The sequence below is a fragment of the Pleurodeles waltl genome, chromosome 4_2 (assembly GCF_031143425.1).
Source record: "Pleurodeles waltl isolate 20211129_DDA chromosome 4_2, aPleWal1.hap1.20221129, whole genome shotgun sequence".
Taxonomy (NCBI): Eukaryota; Metazoa; Chordata; class Amphibia; order Caudata; family Salamandridae; genus Pleurodeles; species Pleurodeles waltl.
The window spans coordinates 291,187,351-291,207,968 of record NC_090443.1 but is presented as its reverse complement, the minus strand read 5'-3'; the positions used below and the strand labels follow the sequence as shown (position 1 = coordinate 291,207,968).

The 20,618-nt window shown below is 46.4% G+C and overlaps 1 protein-coding gene across 12 annotated transcripts in view; it reads left to right on the top strand.

Moving 5' to 3' along the window:
- The window catches only part of RBFOX2 (RNA binding fox-1 homolog 2), a 518,182-nt gene that overhangs the window by 332,494 nt on the left and 165,070 nt on the right, over nt 1-20,618 (top strand). For all 12 annotated transcript variants that reach the window (XM_069231196.1, XM_069231198.1, XM_069231195.1 and 9 more), the window contains one exon: nt 15,209-15,355. In XM_069231196.1, the coding sequence (XP_069087297.1) occupies nt 15,209-15,355 (147 nt within the window). The remainder of the gene's footprint in view (nt 1-15,208; nt 15,356-20,618) is intronic.

Sequence of the window (20,618 nt, the reverse complement as noted above, 5' to 3'; positions counted from 1 at the left end):
GCCGCCTCCTACAGACCCGGCTTTCATCACAACACAGCTGCCACCAGACTCTGTTGTTGTAGGAGCAGCTAGGAAAAGGGCCAACTCTCACACATCTGGAGATGCACCACCCCCAGATAAAGAAAGCCGCAAGTTTGATGCAGCTGGTAAAAGAGTCGCAGCACAAGCTGCAAACCAGTGGCGCATCGCGAACTCCCAGGCACTACTTGCGCGCTATGACAGAGCCCACTGGGACGAGATGCAACATCTCATTGAACATCTGCCCAAAGACTTCCAAAATAGGGCAAAACAAGTGGTTGAGGAGGGACAGGCCATCTCCAACAACCAGATCCGCTCCTCCATGGACGCTGCAGATACAGCTGCACGGACAATTAATACATCTGTAACTATCAGAAGGCATGCATGGCTCCGAACGTCTGGATTTAAACCAGAGATTCAACAAGCAGTTCTCAATATGCCTTTTAATGAAACAGAACTGTTCGGTCCAGAAGTGGACACAGCGATTGAGAAACTCAAAAAAGATACGGACACTGCCAAAGCCATGGGCGCACTCTACTCCCCGCAGAGCAGAGGGAATTACAGCTCATTCCGTAAAACGCCCTTTCGAGGGGGGTTTCGTGGTCAAAGCACACAAGCCAGCACCTCACAAGCAACACCGTCCACTTACCAGGGACAGTATAGAGGAGGTTTTCGGGGACAATATAGAGGAGGGCAATTCCCTAGAAATAGAGGAAGATTCCAAAGCCCCAAAACCCCTACTACTAAACAGTGACTCACATGTCACTCACCCCCTCCACACAACACCAGTGGGGGAACGAATAGGTCATTATTACAGAGCGTGGGAGAAAATCACTACAGACACTTGGGTTCTAGCAATTATCCAACATGGTTACTGCATAGAATTTCTACAGTTCCCTCCAAACATACCACCAAAAGCACAAAATTTAACAACACACCATTCCAATCTCCTAGAGATAGAAGTGCAGGCACTATTGCAAAAGAATGCAATCGAATTAGTGCCAAACACACAAATAAACACAGGAGTTTACTCACTGTACTTTCTGATACCAAAGAAGGACAAAACACTGAGACCAATCCTAGACCTCAGAGTAGTGAACACTTTCATCAAATCAGACCACTTCCACATGGTCACACTACAAGAAGTATTGCCATTGCTAAAGCTGCACGACTACATGGCAACTTTAGACCTCAAGGATGCTTATTTCCATATACCAATTCACCCATCGCACAGGAAATACCTAAGGTTTGTATTCAAAGGAATACATTACCAATTCAAGGTACTGCCTTTCGGATTAACAACCGCACCAAGAGTCTTTACCAAATGTCTAGCGGTAGTCGCTGCACACATCAGAAGGCAGCAAATACATGTGTTCCCATATCTAGACGACTGGCTAATCAAGGCCCATTCGTTAATAGAGTGCTCAAATCACACAAATCATATCATACAAACCCTCTTCAAACTAGGGTTCACCGTCAATTTCACAAAATCCAAAATTCGGCCACGCAAGGTACAACAATACCTGGGAGCCATAATAGACACATCAAAAGGAGTAGCCACTCCAAGTCCACAAAGAATTCAAAATTTCAACACCATCATACAACGCATGTATCCAACACAAAAGATACAAGCAAAGATGGTATTACAACTCCTAGGCATGATGTCATCATGCATAGCCATTGTCCCAAACGCAAGACTGCACATGAGGCCCTTACAACAATGCCTAGCATCACAGTGGTCTCAAGCACAGGGTCACCTTCTAGATCTGGTGTTAATAGACCGCCAAACTTACCTCTCGCTTCTGTGGTGGAACAACATAAATTTAAACAAGGGGCGGCCTTTCCAAGACCCAGTGCCACAATACGTAATAACAACAGATGCTTCCATGACAGGGTGGGGAGCACACCTCGATCAACACAGCATACAAGGACAATGGAACGTACATCAAACAAAACTGCATATCAATCACCTAGAACTTCTTGCAGTTTTTCAAGCACTAAAAGCTTTCCAACCAATAATAGTTCACAAATACATTCTCGTCAAAACAGACAACATGACAACAATGTATTATCTAAACAAGCAGGGAGGGACGCACTCCACGCAGTTAAGCATGTTAGCACAAAAAATTTGGCATTGGGCAATTCACAACCAAATTCGCCTAGTTGCACAGTTTATACCAGGGATACAAAATCAACTCGCAGACAATCTCTCTCGAGATCACCAACAGGTCCACGAATGGGAAATTCACCCCCAAATACTGAACACTTATTTCAAACTCTGGGGAACACCTCAGATAGACTTGTTTGCGACAAGGGAGAACGCAAAATGCCAAAACTTCGCATCCAGATACCCACACACACAATCCCAAGGCAATGCCCTATGGATGAACTGGTCAGGGATATTTGCTTACGCTTTTCCTCCTCTCCCTCTCCTTCCTTACCTGGTAAACTCAGTCAAAGCAAACTCAAACTCATATTGATAGCACCAACTTGGGCAAGGCAACCCTGGTACACAACGCTGCTAGACCTATCAGTGGTACCCTGCGTCAAATTGCCCAACAGGCCAGATCTGTTGACACAGCACAACCAAAAGATCAGACACCCAGATCCAGCATCGCTGAATCTAGCAATCTGGCTCCTGAAATCCTAGAATTCGGGCACTTACAACTTACCCAAGAATGTATGGAAGTCATAAAACAAGCAAGAAGGCCATCCACCAGGCACTGCTATGCAAGTAAATGGAAGAGGTTTGTTTGCTACTGCCATATTAATCAAATACAACCATTACACACAACTCCAGAACATGTAGTGGGTTACTTGCTTCACTTACAAAAATCTAACCTAGCTTTCTCTTCCATTAAGATTCACCTTGCAGCAATATCTGCATACCTGCAGACTACCTATTCAACTTCCCTATATAAAATACCAGTCATTAAAGCATTCATGGAGGGCCTTAGGAGAATTATACCACCAAGAACACTACCTGTTCCTTCATGGAACCTAAATGTTGTCCTAACTAGACTTATGGGTCCACCTTTTGAACCCATGCACTCCTGCGACATACAGTTCCTAACCTGGAAGGTGGCATTTCTCATCGCCATTACTTCCCTGAGAAGAGTAAGCGAGATTCAGGCGTTTACTATACAGGAACCTTTTATACAACTACACAAAAATAAAGTCGTCCTAAGGACCAATCCTAAATTTTTGCCAAAGGTTATTTCACCGTTCCATCTAAATCAAACAGTGGAACTTCCGGTGTTCTTTCCACAGCCAGATACCGTAGCTGAAAGGGCACTACATACATTAGATGTCAAAAGAGCATTAATGTATTACATTGACAGAACAAAGAACATCAGAAAGACTAAACAACTCTTTATTGCATTTCAAAAACCTCATGCAGGAAACCCAATTTCAAAACAAGGTATAGCCAGATGGATAGTTAAATGCATCCAAATCTGCTACCTTAAAGCTAAACGACAGCTGCCCATTACACCAAGGGCACACTCAACCAGAAAGAAAGGTGCTACCATGGCCTTTCTAGGAAACATCCCAATGCAAGAAATATGTAAGGCAGCCACATGGTCTACGCCTCACACATTCACCAAGCACTACTGTGTAGACGTGTTATCCGCACAACAAGCCACAGTAGGTCAAGCTGTATTAAGGACATTATTTCAGACTACTTCCACTCCTACAGGCTGATCCACCGCTTTTGGGGAAATAACTGCTTACTAGTCTATTGCAGAACATGCGTATCTACAGCGACAGATGCCATCGAACTGAAAATGTCACTTACCCAGTGTACATCTGTTCGTGGCATCAGTCGCAGTAGATTCGCATGTGCCCACCCGCCTCCCCGGGAGCCTGTAGCAGTTTGGAAGTTACCTTCAATTATTTATATATGTATCATCTCAACCTTAAATAAGTGCATACTTAGTCACTCCATTGCATGGGCACTATTACTACAATTCAACTCCTACCTCACCCTCTGCGGGGAAAAACAATCGAGGATGGAGTCGACGCCCATGCGCAATGGAGACAAAAGGAGGAGTCACTCGGTCCCGTGACTCGAAAGACTTCTTCGAAGAAAAACAACTTGTAACACTCCGGCCCAACACCAGATGGCGAGCTATTGCAGAACATGCGAATCTACTGCGACTGATGCCACGAACAGATGTACACTGGGTAAGTGACATTTTCAATATCAATTTCTTATGGCTGGTTGGGCTAGCGTTTGAGTGACACTGACATCTGGTTCCATAAGGGAGGCTGGTATTGGGTACAATGTGAGCTCCTTTTTCTAATATGCAGCTTGTTTGTGGTGGAAGGTGGTCACTTGAAACCCTTCATCTGTTGACCAAAGAGCACATTTGGGGAAACGATTCTGATCTCCTGCTGGGTAAGAAGTGAGCTCTCTGTAAGATTAATGGGCCAAGCAGAGTTTTTTTTTTAACTTAATTTTTATTTTTAACAACCATGCAGCCCATAATGGCATGGTAATTACTGGTGCGGTACATAAGTAACAAATATAATTGATTAAAGCATCCCTGGTGGCATGGCATAAGTCAGGGTAGGTTCCAAAATTACATGATGTCATACACAGCAAAAAACAATAGCATTCCCAACATTATTATCCCAACATCCGCACCCTCCAACCCCGGGGGCTAGACAGCTGAACCCTCCACAACCATCTTTATACTGAGGCACAACTGAGCTCTACCAACATTCCACAAGGCTGCAGTACTCAATATAGTATCTACAAATCCATTCATCCAATATGCATCTGGCAATAGGCCCATTCCATCGCATAGATCTCTACCAAGCTCTCCTCGCATCCCCAGCTGAATCATCTCCAGGTCATGGAAGAAACCGCTATTAGGGTTCCTAAATATCTTTCCGGTGGCTACTAATCAGCATTAAGTCATGATAAGCATCTGATTGTGCATTACAATATACTATATCTGCGTTCTATTCCTGCAGTGTTGGAAGTTGAGCCATCACCCAGCTCATTTCTACCCTATGCCTCGCCAACAGCAATCCCAGGGCTAACTGTCACCTATAAGTCTTCAGGACACGACTGAGAAAATCAATGAAGTGATTTCCTCACTGGGAGCTGGCAAGACCCCCGGACCTGATGGGTTTTCATCGGCATTCTATAAAGTATTCCAAGACAAATTAACACCACATCTCAGGGCCTTATACGGCGAGGTTGACCGACTGGGCTCCTTTCCAGAGGGACTAGATATGGCCACTATTTCGTGGTGCTCTCCAAGATGCAGCTGTCGTCACAGCATTGCGTGGACTATAGACCGATCTCCCATATCAACGGTGAAGTGAAGATTTATGCAACGATCCTTGCATCATGCCTTAAGAGGGTTCTGCCATCGCTGATCTACCCGGACCAGTGTGGTTTTATGGCCCACTGAGGCACGTGGCACTTTGTACGTCATCTGCATGTGGCATTAGTACGACATCACCAGCTATCCCAAGACCTGGCCCTTCTCTTTGACTTTGAGAAGGCTTTGATACCGTGGACTTGGGGGTTCCTCTTTCTAGTGTTGCAGCGTGCTGGCTTGGGGCCTAGATTTTGTCGTTTGGTCTGTGCCTTGTACACCAATCCCGTGTCCCGGGTCCAGGTCAATGGTGTCTTATCCTTCTCCTTCCATATCTGCCAGGGGAACGCGTCAGGGTTTCCCCCGGTCCCTCCTCCGTTTTGCCTTGTCCATTGAGCCTTTGGCACACCTGATTAGACTCAACCATCTGTATTGTGGCTGGGGAAACTCCCATGAAGACCGTGTGGCTTTGTATGCTGCTGATGTCTTACTATACATGGCAGAGCCCAGTGAGTCTGGCCCACGGAGTCTTCATCTTCTCCGGTGTAATGAGGAGGCATCGGGGCTTAAAATGAACCGCGCCAAATCAGTATGGGTCCCCTTGACACCTCCACAGGATTGCTGACTGGCAGGAAGTAGTACCTAGCTTTAAGTACCTAGGTATATGGTGACCCTCCTCCCAGAGTTAACTTGGTCCCTGAACTTGGCGCCATTGATATCCCGAACTAAGGCAGACCTGCAGCGATGGCAGGCACTACCATTGAATGTATTGGGCCGTGTGGCCTTATATAAAATGTTGATACTGCTGTGTATTTTGTATGTACTTCAGAACTTCCCGATCCCACGTTCCTGGTTCCAGACATTAGACATGGAAACAACCTAATTTCTTTGGCATAGCTCGAGGCACCGGATTGCACTGCAACATTGCCAGAGGGGGGTATAAGAAGGGGGATGAGCATGGCTAACCCCTATATATTCTGCTTAGCGATGCAGCTTCTGGTTGTGCATGACTGGTTCAATGAGGGGTGGGCCGATCCAGCTTATCAGCTGGAATTGATGGCACTTAGAGCAAGTCCAAAATAAGTGAAAAACTATGGTTCACCACCCCCCTGTGAAATAGACCCTGTGACTAGAGTGGTATTTCTCGCATGACAGCGGCCCTGTGTCACAGCTGATGGAATACTGTTAGACCCCCCTTATGGCATGGCACTTGCCTAAAAGAATTGGCTGCGCTGAAAGGGTTCGAAAAATGGGACTTGGTGGGCATTTCGCAACTGGGAGATGTGTGGAGGGGGAATTCAAAGCGATCCTTTCAGGACCTACAGACCGATTTCCAACTCTCCTGCGCACAATTTTTCAAATGCCTCCAACTGTGGCATGCCCTGAAGACGCATTTGTCCCGCACTGACTCACTACCTGAATACATTCCACTGGAGGCGAAATTGCTCAAGGGCGCTCTGGGGGGGGGGGGGGGGGGGGGGGGGGGGGGGGGGGGGGAAGGAGTGTCCCAAATTTACAAGATGTTAATTAACCATGCCCCGGGAGACCTGAATCACCTCGGGGGTAGATGGGAGGGTTGGCTGGACCCTCTGGAGGAGACAGATTGGGTGGATGCACTGATGGCACCCAGACAACTGGTGTTGGCGCGGTTATGATGGGTGCAAATGTATTTTCTGTATGGGGCATACCTTTCTCCTGTCCGGCTGTATCGAGCAGGCCTCCGCCCGGTGCCCTAGGTGCTTCGAAGACTGCAGATCTTTTCTATATGGTCTGGAAGTGCCCCTGTATAGAGGCGCCCTGGGGCAAGATATTCCGTGAACTGGCCACAATATTGGGAGGAGAGCAGCAGATGTCCCCAAAACTGGTCTTGTTGGGCGCTATAGATGAATTGGAGGGCTCGAGGGCTGACCGAGCATTTGTGGGCATGGCTTTACTTGTGGCGAAAAGAGACATTGGAGCCTCTTGGAATACTGCCTCAAGCCCGTGTTTTTGGAAAATGGGAGCATGGAGTTGACTGGTGTGCAAGCCAGGAAAAATTGGTCTATCAGGCAAGGGGCTGTCCACTTAAGCATGCAAAGGTGTGGGAGAAACGGCTGGGTCTTCTCCCTTGACCACTCATTGTACGCCCAATGTGGTGGAACGTTAATGGTGTTGAGATGCCATACTGGCAATCTGCACTGTGTATGCAATGTTTTGTATATGCCAGTGCGGCTAGCACCTACCTGTGCTCTTCTACATTCCTTTTCCTTCTCCTTTCCTTTCCCTTCTCCTTTACTTTCTTTAAAACACCAATAAAAATTCTTTATAAAAAAGAAGTCTTCAGGACATCTGTCATAACCCAGCAGCACTAATGAGGGGGTAGAATGAATGTTCTTGCCTGTGATCTCCTGTACCCTCCTCAGGACCTCAGCCGTGCACTCTGGGGCAGAACCAAGCCACGTGAGTAAACCCTGCCCCATCAACTCCAGTGGGGAGAGCACAAATGTTCTTGTAAACAGTTTTGATACAATCGATCCAGAGTATAATACACTCAATTAAGACAGTCTGTGTTGGTGGTTCAAAGAAACTGATCAGATAACTGAGCAGCAGTAAGTCCAGTGTTCCTCACTGATTATTAGTTCCGAGTCCTGCTGCCAGTCCAGAGGGACCTTTCTAACTCCGTGCCTTCATGCTTCCGGAGATCATGCATGCAGTTTGGCTATCATGCGCTGCAGTGTCGTAATTTGCTCAGCCAAGGCCTCTGAGTAGATCTCGCACCATGTGGTACATCCTGTAGTAGTGAAACTGAGCTAGAACAGTAGGTGCTTCGCTTTGTGCACTCACCTGCTCCTTTCCATGAAAAAAATCACTCATGTATTTTATTCCCAGCCCCAGTAATGCGCTCACCACCGCCTTTTCTTGCCCCAGGTGAAACCACATGCACCACTCCAATGGTTTCTGGAGCGAATGAAGCAGTAACCCAACCTGTAGCTCTGAAGGCTGTGTCCGTAAGTATTAGGTTGTGCCCACAGTGGTATGATAGCGTTGTCAGCCTATGAAACAGTGCTTGGGTAAAGGCAGCAGAAGAGCGGTGTCTCATTCCAGCCAGAGGTGTGGTAGTCCACAACGGCCGTGCGGCCAGTAATGGGAGAACATGATTTGCGCTGCTCTATAGTAAGCCTCCAGGTCTGGAGCATTCAGACCACTCTTGTCATAAGGGATAGTTACTGTTAAAGCACACGCACAACTGCTTTCCGGCCCGGGCCCAGAAGGTTAAAAAAAAAAAAAAAAAACTCCACTGGGAGCAGAATTGGAATATTGATTATTCGATAATACGATCTCCGAGAGGCAGAGCAGTGCCCTGAGGCACTTCCTGTGCTCTACTGTGAGCCTCTTCATAGTGATGTGAGCAAGGTAGTCTGTTGTGGCCTACTCATTGTGCAGGAGACGCAAAGTATACAGGTCCGGGTAATGGTGAAAGTGATCTGCCACCTGTTCCGTCACATAAAGAGGTGCTCCTTTTCTGTCTTTAACAGCCAGCACTGCTTTGCCTTCACGCCACAGTCGAACAAGTGCTGCCAACAAAGCACCAGGTCGTTCGCCCTCAACATATACTCTTGCCCTTTCTTATTTCCCCAAATATGTGACCTCACTCAGAGCTTCTTCATGATAATTCACTGATGTCCCTCAGCAGACTCTGCATTGCCTTCTCTCTGAGACAGTCTTAAGCCTGCCAGTTCGATCCCCAACCACAACATATGGTCACAGATCAAGCATAATTCACCAGCATGCCAGGATACGGTAACCGCCCGGATAAAGGCATTAAAAGTCTCTGAGATAGTAGCAAATGTCTCTATGGACCCTATATTAGTATTAAACTATTCATCTGTTGCCCGGGTAAGCTCCTTACGGAACACAGGGTCCAGAAGAGAGTACTGCAGGAGCAGTCAGGTGAACACATGAGGTCGCAAGATGTCCAGCTCAAGTGCCAGTAATACTGGTGAATGGTCTAAGTACGTATGCAGCAGATGATCAAATTGGACACAAGGCACCAGGCTCCGTGACAGTAGCAGTAATCTGTGCGCATGTGGATATCGTGCATCGTGGGATGTAATGGTTCTAACACTTGCCTCTGGGAGACCATGTGGCCAGACATCTAGCAGGCTGTATTGTTTGACAATGTTGTTAAGGGCACGGGCCGCAACAGAGGGCTGCTGTTGAGGGCCAATGGCGCAAATCCATTCAACTAAGTCTGGTGAGCGCCAGCGGTGTCCTGTGCCGCATAATCACGGTATCAGCCAATTTGTCTGTGAGGCCCTGTGCCGCCAAGTGTGCCTTTGATGTGGCCAGGAATCTTCTTTTGTGGGGGGGGGGGGGGCACAAGGCTGCTTCACTGCTCGCAGTGCAGGCAGCAGCGCCTGAGCAAGCTCATGGACCTGGTCCAGTGCAGTCCCTGTATGCCCTCACTGTGGTCCTCAGCTCGGCCCCTCCTCCACGCTCAGGGGTGGCCATAGCCTGGAGATGTTGGTCCAGCGAGCCGTGGTGTCTGTGGCATCTCCAACACACAGGTGTAGTCGGGTATCGGAGCGGCCCCTCTCATAAACAGCGGGCCCCCGGGAAGGTAAGGGTGAGTATGTCTGGCTCCCATAGAACTGCCAATAGAACACACAGCCCTCTCCAGGCCCCGGCTGCACAACCGAAAGCAAAGTGCAGCAGCCAGCTCCCAGTCACTGTTTCACGGCAGCATTTCTGCAGCAATGTCGTCACCACCAGTGCTGGTAGTCAAGGAAGTGATTGAGGCAGTAAAACACAGCAAATTAACATAGGTTGTTGTGGCCGAAGGAGCTTGCCATAATGGTGGCCATCTTCAGGCCAGGCGAGCTTTGCTCCCCCGTCAGAGAGCAGAGTTAACAAGCATAGGGAAAGCTGGTTGTTGAATGAAGAAGTGCTGTGCATAGTAAAGACTTGTACCCCTGCCCTGAGTGCCCAGCTGTCATGTCTGGATCCATAATGTAGATGTAATTTTTTTTTGTCATAGGCTAACACAGATCATTGTGTGCCACGAAATAGGTTTGTCTTATAGACTGCGGTCTTGTTGGACCGGGAGATGCGCCCACAGTTCCTCATTGTGGTGAAAGACTGCTGCCTTCACCTGGAGTTAAGCAGCACAAGCAGTGGTGGCAGCATACTGTGTAGTGTTCAGTGGTAGTGAACAGGAACTTATTACCCTGCCTCATTGGAGAGAGGCCTTCAGGCTCACTCACCTTTGTAAAGGTACTGCTGCTGTGTGCTTAACTCACCCTTGGCCTAGATCTTGTAAGTTGAGGAATGCTGTGCAGCGCAGGATTAATGACTGCATAAGTTGTATGTTTGCCTGGGAAGAGTACAGTACAAGGATGGAGAAGTACTGTGCAGTGCATGTGTGGTCAGTACATATTCTGGGTGTATTTATGCTGAGAGGAATAATTTACAGGAGAGATGTGATGCTATGCATTGCACATGTGGATAAATGTGTGCTTGGTGGAGGACAGTATGAATGGTGAAGTGTTGGCAGTGTGTTTGCAAACAGCACACCTTGGTTAAATGTAGTAAAGCTTCAGTGCTGAACAGTGCACAGACTGAGTATATGGACTGTACATGTAAAGGCACAATGAATGGAGGAACAGTGCTGGGTTGGAAGTGCGCTGTTAAAGTACACTGAGTGAGTGTGCCTGCAATGTTACATTATAAGGAAGACTGGGATTCATTTAGGGAAGCTGAGGCCTACCTTGTATATGCATGAGGAGGAATCCCACCCAGACAGATGTGCATTGCTGCATTCCCGTGAGCTGGGTGAGAACACTGGAGGGGAAAAAAGAGGAGGTTCCTTTTACATTTCATAAGACTACTCTGATTCAGTGATAGATTACAATGAAGGGGCCTAGACACATCTCAGCAAGGTAGAGGGGGCTTATAAGAGAATCATAAATATTAGGGTTGTGATTAACATTGTGATGCACCTAACCCTGTGGCTGATCTCCAGGTGTGAACTCTGGTTATTCCCATGAATTGTGTTATGGACTTCGGTCTTGTGCCTACTGTGGCAGACCTCTTTCATGAAGGAAGATGAAAAGGAGTGCCCACTTCAAAAGAAGCAGAACCCCAACATAAAACTTCAAGGCTCAGACCCTAAGTTATCTTTGGTGTCTGGAAAGGGACTATAAGAAGGGGAGGTTGAGTCCCTCAAAATTGGTCATCTTCCAAGCAACCAAGACTGGCTGTGTGAGAACCTGAAGTGCTGCAGGACGTCTGTGACCAGGACTAGAGGCCAAAGTCTGCCAGTCTCCCGACTGGGTGAAGGAACATCACCCAGGCAAACCAAGACCACCTGCCCTGGAGCACCAGTGCCTGACTGCATGCTAAGACCAGTGTGTCCTGAGGAAGAGAAGAGCGTTGGCGGAAGCAGTGTCCATTAGGGAGCCCTACCATGAGGGCTCCTCGTGCAAGGAGTGAGGATGTGCACTGATCAGGCTGTCGCCCGTGTGCACAATTGTTTTCAGAGACCCTCGTGCCAGGGAAGGGCTGTCATAGACTAAACCTTGTGTTAAGCACTGTTTGGGGGTCTGGCTGTGGTGATCATTATGCCAGAGGAAGCCACTGGTAAAGCACCATTTCAAGTAGTGCCAAGACTTGGGATCGTCTGGGCTGGGGCACCGAGGCTGGAAGAGCCTGCGCCTGTATCACCATGTACCATGGCAACCCCATATGCCAGGAGGGGCTGCAGGTACCAAGGTTGCCAAAGGATTCAGTCCACTGCCCAAAGGAGAGGTTAAGGCTCAGAGTTCACTCTTAAACATGCACAGCAGAGAAGAACTATGTTTCATGTGGGCATTTCAGTAAAAACTTTCCCATCTCATCAGCTTCAATTGAGTTCAACATGGCACTACTGTTATTGCAAACTCTCTCTCTACATACTATAAAGTATGGTGACAACACAAACCCAGACATTCTCGTCAGTTCTTCTAGAGAACTGAATGTATTTTATTCAAACCACAGTATTGACTGTGTAGATTTTAGGCTTAAAGTCAGTAAAGATGGATGTGGGCATGTCCCTAGGAACAATGTGCAGGTTGCACAACTCAGGAGTAAAAGGCCTCACCCCCCACAGTTGGGCCCAGTAGCCTTCTGAAAAGGGGCTTTGACACAGGTAGATTTCGCGTTTGGGAACTATTGGCTTTGTTGGTGCCTTTAGCCATGTTGTGCACCATGGCTAAAATGCTTCATTAATGAAGCGGCATCATTTTGTTGGTACCCTTATGCCTGATTATGCATGTGCGCCAATACAATGATGCGGGTGCCTTTTTTTTTTTTTTTAAATTTACTGGTCAGAGATGGATTGGTAAACAAAAAAAATAGAAGCAGCACAAAATTGCTTTTAAGGTGGACAGGCTGGCAGCAATTTGCTGTCTAGGCCTGTGCACAAAGTAAAATATATATATATATATATATATATATATATATATATATATATATATATATATATATATATATATATATATTTTTTTTAAATGCCGGTGGGTGGAAGTATTATCGGCCTGGTTCAAAAGGAGGCAGCAATGGGGGCAGGCTAATGGGAGGGTCAGAAACTAGGAGCGGGCAGGTGCAGTTGGGCAGCAGCACTTGAGAGAAGCACAAGAGTAAAAAAGTAACGCAGAATGCGGGGAGAAGCACACTAGGGTGAACACAAGACCGAGAGGAGCATGCTGGCAAGACAGCAACACAGAATGTGGTTGAAGATGCAGAGAAGTATGTAAGTGAGACAGCTGGAAAGCACTTTCATGAAGTGCTTAACCAAAAAGCACACACTGACAAATCCATTAGGTCTCACCTGTGTAAGAATTACTAGCTTTGGCAATGACTTTTAGCCATTTTGTACATACGTGACTGCTGTTCAGCGTTGCTAAAAGGTAATGGCGTAGCTTAGGGTACAGTGGAGTGGCATACAGTTGTGGGTGTAAGTAACTAAAGCGCCAATAGAGAAGACAGAGAAGGTAAAAGCAATTTAAATAAGAAGTGGTATGCCTGTGTTAAAAGTAGGAAAGCACAATTCACATGCCGGAATAATACCGAAGCACTTAAAAAAAAAAAAAAGAGTTGCAATAAGAATAGGTAAAATGCATGCGCGCTTGGTCCATGCTGCAGGGAGGAGCTAACTCAGGAAGGGAAGACTACAGAACCCAAGCAAGTGAAAACTGCAAATGAGTGAAAACAAAAATAACTAGTGGGATTCTGTGAGCGGGTTGTAAGTTCATTGAATTGTAAACAATTCTCACTTCACAGCTCATGAGCTATCAAGGCAAAACCTGAATAAGAGCACCTGAAAATTAAGCTCTGGAAGGACACAAGTAACAAGACTATGCTCAATACCACTGAAAAACACGAGTCAGGAAAACCCACATAATCTAATAAAATGAGTGGCAATATCGTCAAACAATGGTAAGGTATGGGTGGGCTATTAGACCGCTGTAAGGTTACAGTAAGTCTTGCACAGTCTGGTAGGCAAGACCTAAAAACATACTCCGCCTACCTGCTTAACAAATGTTTCAGGTTCCAGTTTGAAGCAGCAGGGAGGACCTAAACAGTAGGTTTCTAGGTGTATTAACAGGTTTCCAGTGCGTCCCTGGGGCCTCTGCCCCAGAGGTAGCTACCATTTCAATCACGCCACCCTTTCAAGCCTTAAGCTAGACCTTTTTTGTGTGTGTGTGTGTGTGTGTGTGTGTGTGTGTGTGTGTCTCTCCATCCTCTGCGTGGGTGCACAGAAACCTCTACTGACATGTAGTAAGAAGGTCTATTACGTAAAAGGTTGTTCCAGATACCCTGCATTGAGACTGTTGGGTGCCTTTGCTGATGGTACATTTTGCCAACACCATTCCTATTCTCTTGTCAAAATTGTTGCTGCAGATAAGGAAAGGAACCCATTGGAGCAGAGTTCTATGTCTGGTAAGATGTTTGCGGGATCTGCAAAAGCACTGGATTCATTTTTGGCAGAACAGTACTCTGGCTTGTAGGCGGAGTGCATCTGATAGCCCCTTGGGTAGGGTATGTTCGAGTCTCTCAGGAACCAAACCGTGTGTGTTGTTCTCTTGAGCATGAGGCGTCACAGTCTTTGGTTCAAAGAAAAGAAGTCTGTTCACATATCCTAATATGGTTGTCTGCCTGGGGCAGGAGGCGTCTTGTCAGTGTTTCTAGGATAGGCGGCGTTTGTGAACGTCTGAAGCAGATGTCTGACAACTGGATCAGTGTATGAAAAAATCTCTAGGGCTTGAGTAAGGCCCTCATCCTGACATGGTAGGCGACTGTATCTTGGTGTGACAGGGGTTCTCTTGAGGGCTCTCCATGGCAGTGGGAGTTCGAACGTCCTGAGGCAGGTGCTGCTCAGTCCACTGCCTCGTTAATGCAGCCATTCTCTCCTCCACTGTACGTGGGGGCAGGCCTCAAGAGGAAATTGTATTACTGACTGGAAAAGCTCCGCAAAATCCCACATGCGCTACTCCTGCATTCTCTGTTCAGCAACACCTTTCTGTCTGATCTCTGGGGATGCGGGTTTTTTGAGGGGGTCACGGCTCCCTGCTCCTGTCTGATACTGGCAAAGTTGCTCTGTCTGAGAGTCTTGGGCTGGCAAGGTTCCTTTACTGGCCCGCCATGCAGGGAATATTCAGACTCCCAGCGCTAATAAATGGCCCACGGTTAACCCGTTTGTGCGCCCACTCACCTAGCACGCAGGCGGGTATCTACGGCACCCCTTGGCACTTTCTTTTCTGTGATTCTCTGACGGCCACTATTAGAGTCCTGTTCGGTTTCTGTCTGACTATGTATTAACCTTGTTTCTCCCTTATCAGCATACCGATGGAGGCGCACAGACAGATGGACAGCCCTCACAGACCCAGAGCAACGAGAGCAGTGACAGCAAGTCCACTCCCAAGCGACTGCACGTGTCCAATATCCCTTTCCGCTTCCGAGATCCTGACCTGCGGCAAATGTTTGGGGTAGGTAGAGCCGCTTTCTGCTTCTGTGTTCGCAGCTTATTATTTCTGTGTTGGGTTCACTGGCTATTGATGTCAAAAACTTCTTCAACCATTAAAAAACAGCAAGCGGTGTATTTCATTACATACCCTGCCTTCGTGTAGCCACCTTGCACTGACGAGCAAGCCAAGTCTGTCATTCCCCCTTGATGGAAAAGACTGGCATATGATGATGTTTGCCTCGTTGCTATAATCTGCCTTGGAAGTGTTAATTTTTCTATGTTCAAGGGAAGCTAAGTTCTGCCCCTTTTCTTTCACCTCAGTATCCTTTGATGTGTTACCACTCTTCCTGCTGCCCAGCCCTTTCACACGGCAAATGTGTACATTGGTTGCCCTTGAAGGCCTGTTTTCTCGGTGAAGGCAGTAGATGTTGTGCGGCCCGTCCTCTCCTTCAGTTAGTGCAGCGAGGTTAGTAAAGTATAAACTGTAGGTGATGTGGGGCAGTGATTAGTTTGAGACTTCATGAAAGAATGGGTCTCACTCTGAAACGTTGAGAACCAGAGTAACGCACGTTTGACTTGGTCATCGGTGTGCCTCGTGGCACTAGGTGCGCTGCTGCTGGGCAGTCCGTATGGGACGTTACTCACAGAACCAAATTTAAAATATTAAAAACAAATACAATTGACAGGCTTAAGATTTTGAGTTGTTTGTATACAGATGAGTCGCATAGGAGGGAAGCAGAAGTGCCTTCAGCGTACTATAGGAGGGAAATAGTACTTGAAGGTCATTTTGTCATGCACAACTTTAAGGAATATAGCAGCAAAGAAATATTGAATACTTTCCTCGCTGCAAAAAGAAAGCCCAGTGCTTGCTGAGACCCATTTCCCAATGACCATGAAGCAGTGCGACATTTAAGCACATCCCAGTACCCATGATTACAATATTATAACAGCAATCTAGACCCACTGTATACATTGCAAACAATACTTTCTAACACAGATAGGCCCCTATGCATACCTAATACAGTATATCCCATATCATAAGTTAGTTTATGCATGAGCTGTACATATAATAAAAACGTTATGTAGAACACTCGCCAACATACAATATGACAAGGCAGCTGATAAACACATTGCAGCAATCAAAGTTCAGTGCATGTTTATGTGCCCCTTAACTATCTGGTTCGGAAGGTGGTGTCTCTGCGTCCACCTGAAGAGCTCCAGGCCCCACAGAACAATACACCATGTCCTGCAGAGTGGATGTATCTGAGGTAGTCTTGATTCTCCGGCATCTACATCGCCTCATAGGACCTTCTTGTGCTGCAGACTTAATGGCTCCACTCCTCACCTTCATATTTGATTCTTTACTGTGGAAGTGAACCCTGAGGGAGTTCTTAAGTTCTGACTCTGCTCAACATTCTTTCAAGAATCATTGATTTTTACTCTGAATCGTCAGCAGGATTTTTATGCATCATTTCTTTAGTAGGCCCTAAATACGAAAGATGACTATAAAAAACACTTAAGTTAACAGACTTGTAGGGAGTGTAATCAGAGACAAGAGTGATGTACAAGAAGAATGTCTATTGACAATTTCTAAAAATGGCAACACTTTCCGTGTTTAAGCAGGATCTGACAGTCGTAAGAAAATCAAAACTGTTGGAAGAGAAAAGATCTGATCCCAAAGAACATTCTTAGTAGCCAGATTCAAGCCACACCCTAGCATAGAGCCCATAAAGACCTCACTGAAGTTATTTTAATCATTTTTATTCCCCTTTCAGCATCGAAATGCAAGTATACCTATGCGTCTGTCCTGACACAACCGTGTTGAAAGACTTCGAATGTGGGTGCTTCGGCCTTCTACTTCCCCTCCATAAATGCACGAAGCATCTTTGTTTATAACACCGGTCTGTACTACTGACTAGGATAGGAGGGTGACAAAATCGAGAGATGTGACGTCCGAAACCCAACCTCACTGAATGCAACTAGAGCATTGAGGATATACAGTAAGGCAACGAAGTAGGGAGAAACAGAGAAAATAGTGCTTTTAAATGCGATATTTGCAGCTGCCCCCTGAGCGACTGCTTTAAGAAGTTTATCAACTCTATTTGTATGATATAAGGTAATTCCTAGAAGTAAATAAGGCAGTTCTCGACTACTGGCAAAGGAAAATTTGTCGGTTGGTCAAGAAAAGGAATTATGATATAAACGTATTCCTTTGCTGCTTGGGAGATGGCCAGTACTGGGCGGCACAAGGTTTTTGATTCTATTGTAAACCTGTAGCCATCAAGGTACAATTTCGACGGGCAAGAATAATAATTCTTCGGATGGCTGGGTAGTTTTAAATCTACATACATTTCTGTAACGCCAAATCATTCCCTTTCAATACGTGATGCAGTGCGTAGCTGCAGAGTTCCGACTCAAAGTGCAAAAGAGCAAAATGAACAGGTTTTACTGTTACTTTTTGCTTCAGGCATCTCTTGGTAAGACTGAAGAGACTTAGACTGTCTGTCGAATTGGCCCAAAGGGTGCCATCTCGATGATTGTGGTCTTAAGTTCTCTGCAGTACTGATTCTTGGCCCAGAACGTAAGCTTGGTTTGGTCGCTCCTGCATATAAGCTGTTTTTTTGTTTTGTTTGAAGGACTGTGTGGGGTAAGATTTGGAGAATTTCACTCTGCTACATGGGCGGTTCATACTTAACCCAACTTTTGTTTATTGGAATAGTCCTGTCAAACTTGTGTGTCTGTAATGAAATGAGCCCTGTATTTTTTTTTCCTTTACTTTGCTGTTAGCCTGTAATGAATGTTGTGTATCGTATGTCTAATGCCCTCTATAGTTATCCCTCCGCAGAAGTTCCTCCAAAAAGATTATTCTGACGGATACTTCTACAAGCCGATTTTGCACCGCTTGAGTTTTCATCAGTTTTGCAACCAGGCACCGACCGGTCCTTCAAACACTTCCCAGAGATCTACCTCAAAGATAGGGATCACAGGTTCATTCTGGCACAGAAAGTTCCGTCCTGTGGTGACAAAGTGCTCTCAATGTCAAGATCTGAGTTCACATTTTTCATGATGAATACGTAAAACTACAGACTCTTCACATTGAATATTCCCCAGGTGTCTGACTGGATCTGGAAACTTCAATCCAGTTCTCCTAGGTAGGTGACATTGTGTGGCTCTGCACTCTCAGTACTCCGCTCCAGAAGTCACCAAGGGAGCTGAATATAAGTGGAATCGCTCTGACCCTTCTGCGACCCTTAAAATACAGAGAAGACACAAGGGCGTCAGCATGCCTTCCCATCTCATTCCTGATCCACATTAAAGCGGATTCCGAATGTGGATCTGATGCACCCTGAATTTCCTTAGTCACAGCCAGTGACGTCCTTTTGCAATGCAATGCTGTGGATCTTCTGCACTTTACCAGTTACCTCTGCCCCATGGCTTTGGGCCTCAAGGGTCTGCAAGGGCCTCCCATCAGAGTTCCACTGGTGAGCCTGCTCTCAGCGCGGCCTTTGCCCTCCAAATCCACTTTGGGTTCTGCACTGACTTTGGTGCTGACATTGTCACAGCTCCACTCCCGCACTGGTTCTTTCTGCATTGCCGCCACCAGAGGAGGAACAACTCATTGTGCTCTCTAACTCTGAGCCCTCAACCGATGCATTCTGTTTGAACATTTTCGCATGGTACTCTTCAGGATGTAATTGCACTGCTCCAGCGAGGCGTCTTTGTGACAGCATTGGATCTAAAAGACGCACATTTCTATTTTACACATCTATCCTGCCCACTGAAGCTAGTTTCGCTTTGTGGTAAGTAGCCATTATTACCAGTTTAGAGTTCTGACTTTCAGGGGCATCACCGCTCCAAGGGTCTTGAAGTGCCAAAAGCAGTAGTTGCCTCACCCCAAAGAAGGGAAGTCATCCAAATGGCACATTATGGGAAACTTTTATAGTATATATGCGAGGGATGTGCATTTCAAAACAGTTTTCCATCCGTAAAGATCTTCGGTGGCAGCTAGAGCTACTTGAAAAATGCCTACGTCACCTAAAGCATGCCATCGAGGCTGCTTATCACCCGGTTCTTGTGGCAGGTCTCCAGACGACTCTATGCTATCTGGCCGCCATTTCATTATATTACATCAAACATTCAAGTAAATAAGACAGTGTGCACATATGGTGAAAGGGATAGACCTAACCATACGTTGGTCAGAGGGGTGCAACAGCAGAGCGGTACTCCGCTTGTTACTCAACTGAACCGTGATCACAGTACTATGGCCTTTATTGCTGAACACATTATGGGAGAGTTTGCCTCGCACTATAGGTGTACTTTTCCCTCCATACACATGCCCCAACAAGACTATTCTGCCTACCTTAGCCGGCTCACCGTTGCCTGGCTGGAGGTGGCTCATAGAACCTTCTTAGCCGAGCCTTAAACTCTAGAAGAGGTTGCAGCAGCCATTGTGAGGTTACCTGCTTGTAAGACCCCAGGAGGCGATGGCTTCTCTTCTGATTTTTACAAGGCCTTCTCAGCCCTTCCTGCCCCCAACTATTGCAAATCTACGCGGAAGGCCTGCAAACTGGTATTTTGCCCCCTTCTTTTTGCCAGAGTATTTTAATAACATTTTTAAAACCTGACGAACCGCCTGAGTCTTCGGACTCTTATCGACCCCTATGCCTTATAAATACTCATACTAAAATCTTTGCAAAAGTGCTAGCTAATAGGCTGATACTACTAATTTCCAATCTCACTCATCTGATCGGGTTGGTTTTATCCCTAACCACTCTACCCTCACATAACTTGAGGACTCTATTTGCCTTTCTGCATCAACATGAGGTAATAGCGTTTTTTTTCGTGATGCCATTAAAGCATTCGATTCTCTCGAATCTCTCTTCCTCTTTGCATTGTTTAATAGACTTGGAATCCCAGCTTATTTTCTGCAGTTTATTCAGTTACTCCACACTGCCCCCTCGAGGCACATTCAGGTTAAGACTATTATCCCAATCAGTAGGGGCACCCATCAGGGATGACCCCTGTCACACTCCTCCACTTATTAGCAGTCGAGCCCTTATCACTGGCTATTCATCAGTTCAGTAGGCATAAGGGGCTTGGCGTTCTTATTCCACAAAAAAGGTGGATCTTGTTATTCATGAGTTTTCCTTATTTCGAGTCTTATTGGGTGTTGCGATTAATTGGACTAAATCATTTATGATAACAATGCATCTTGGCTGGTCATGCCCCCGAATTCTGGCCCACTGGCTGAATGTTTTTTCTACCCTCGAGCAGGTTCTTCCACG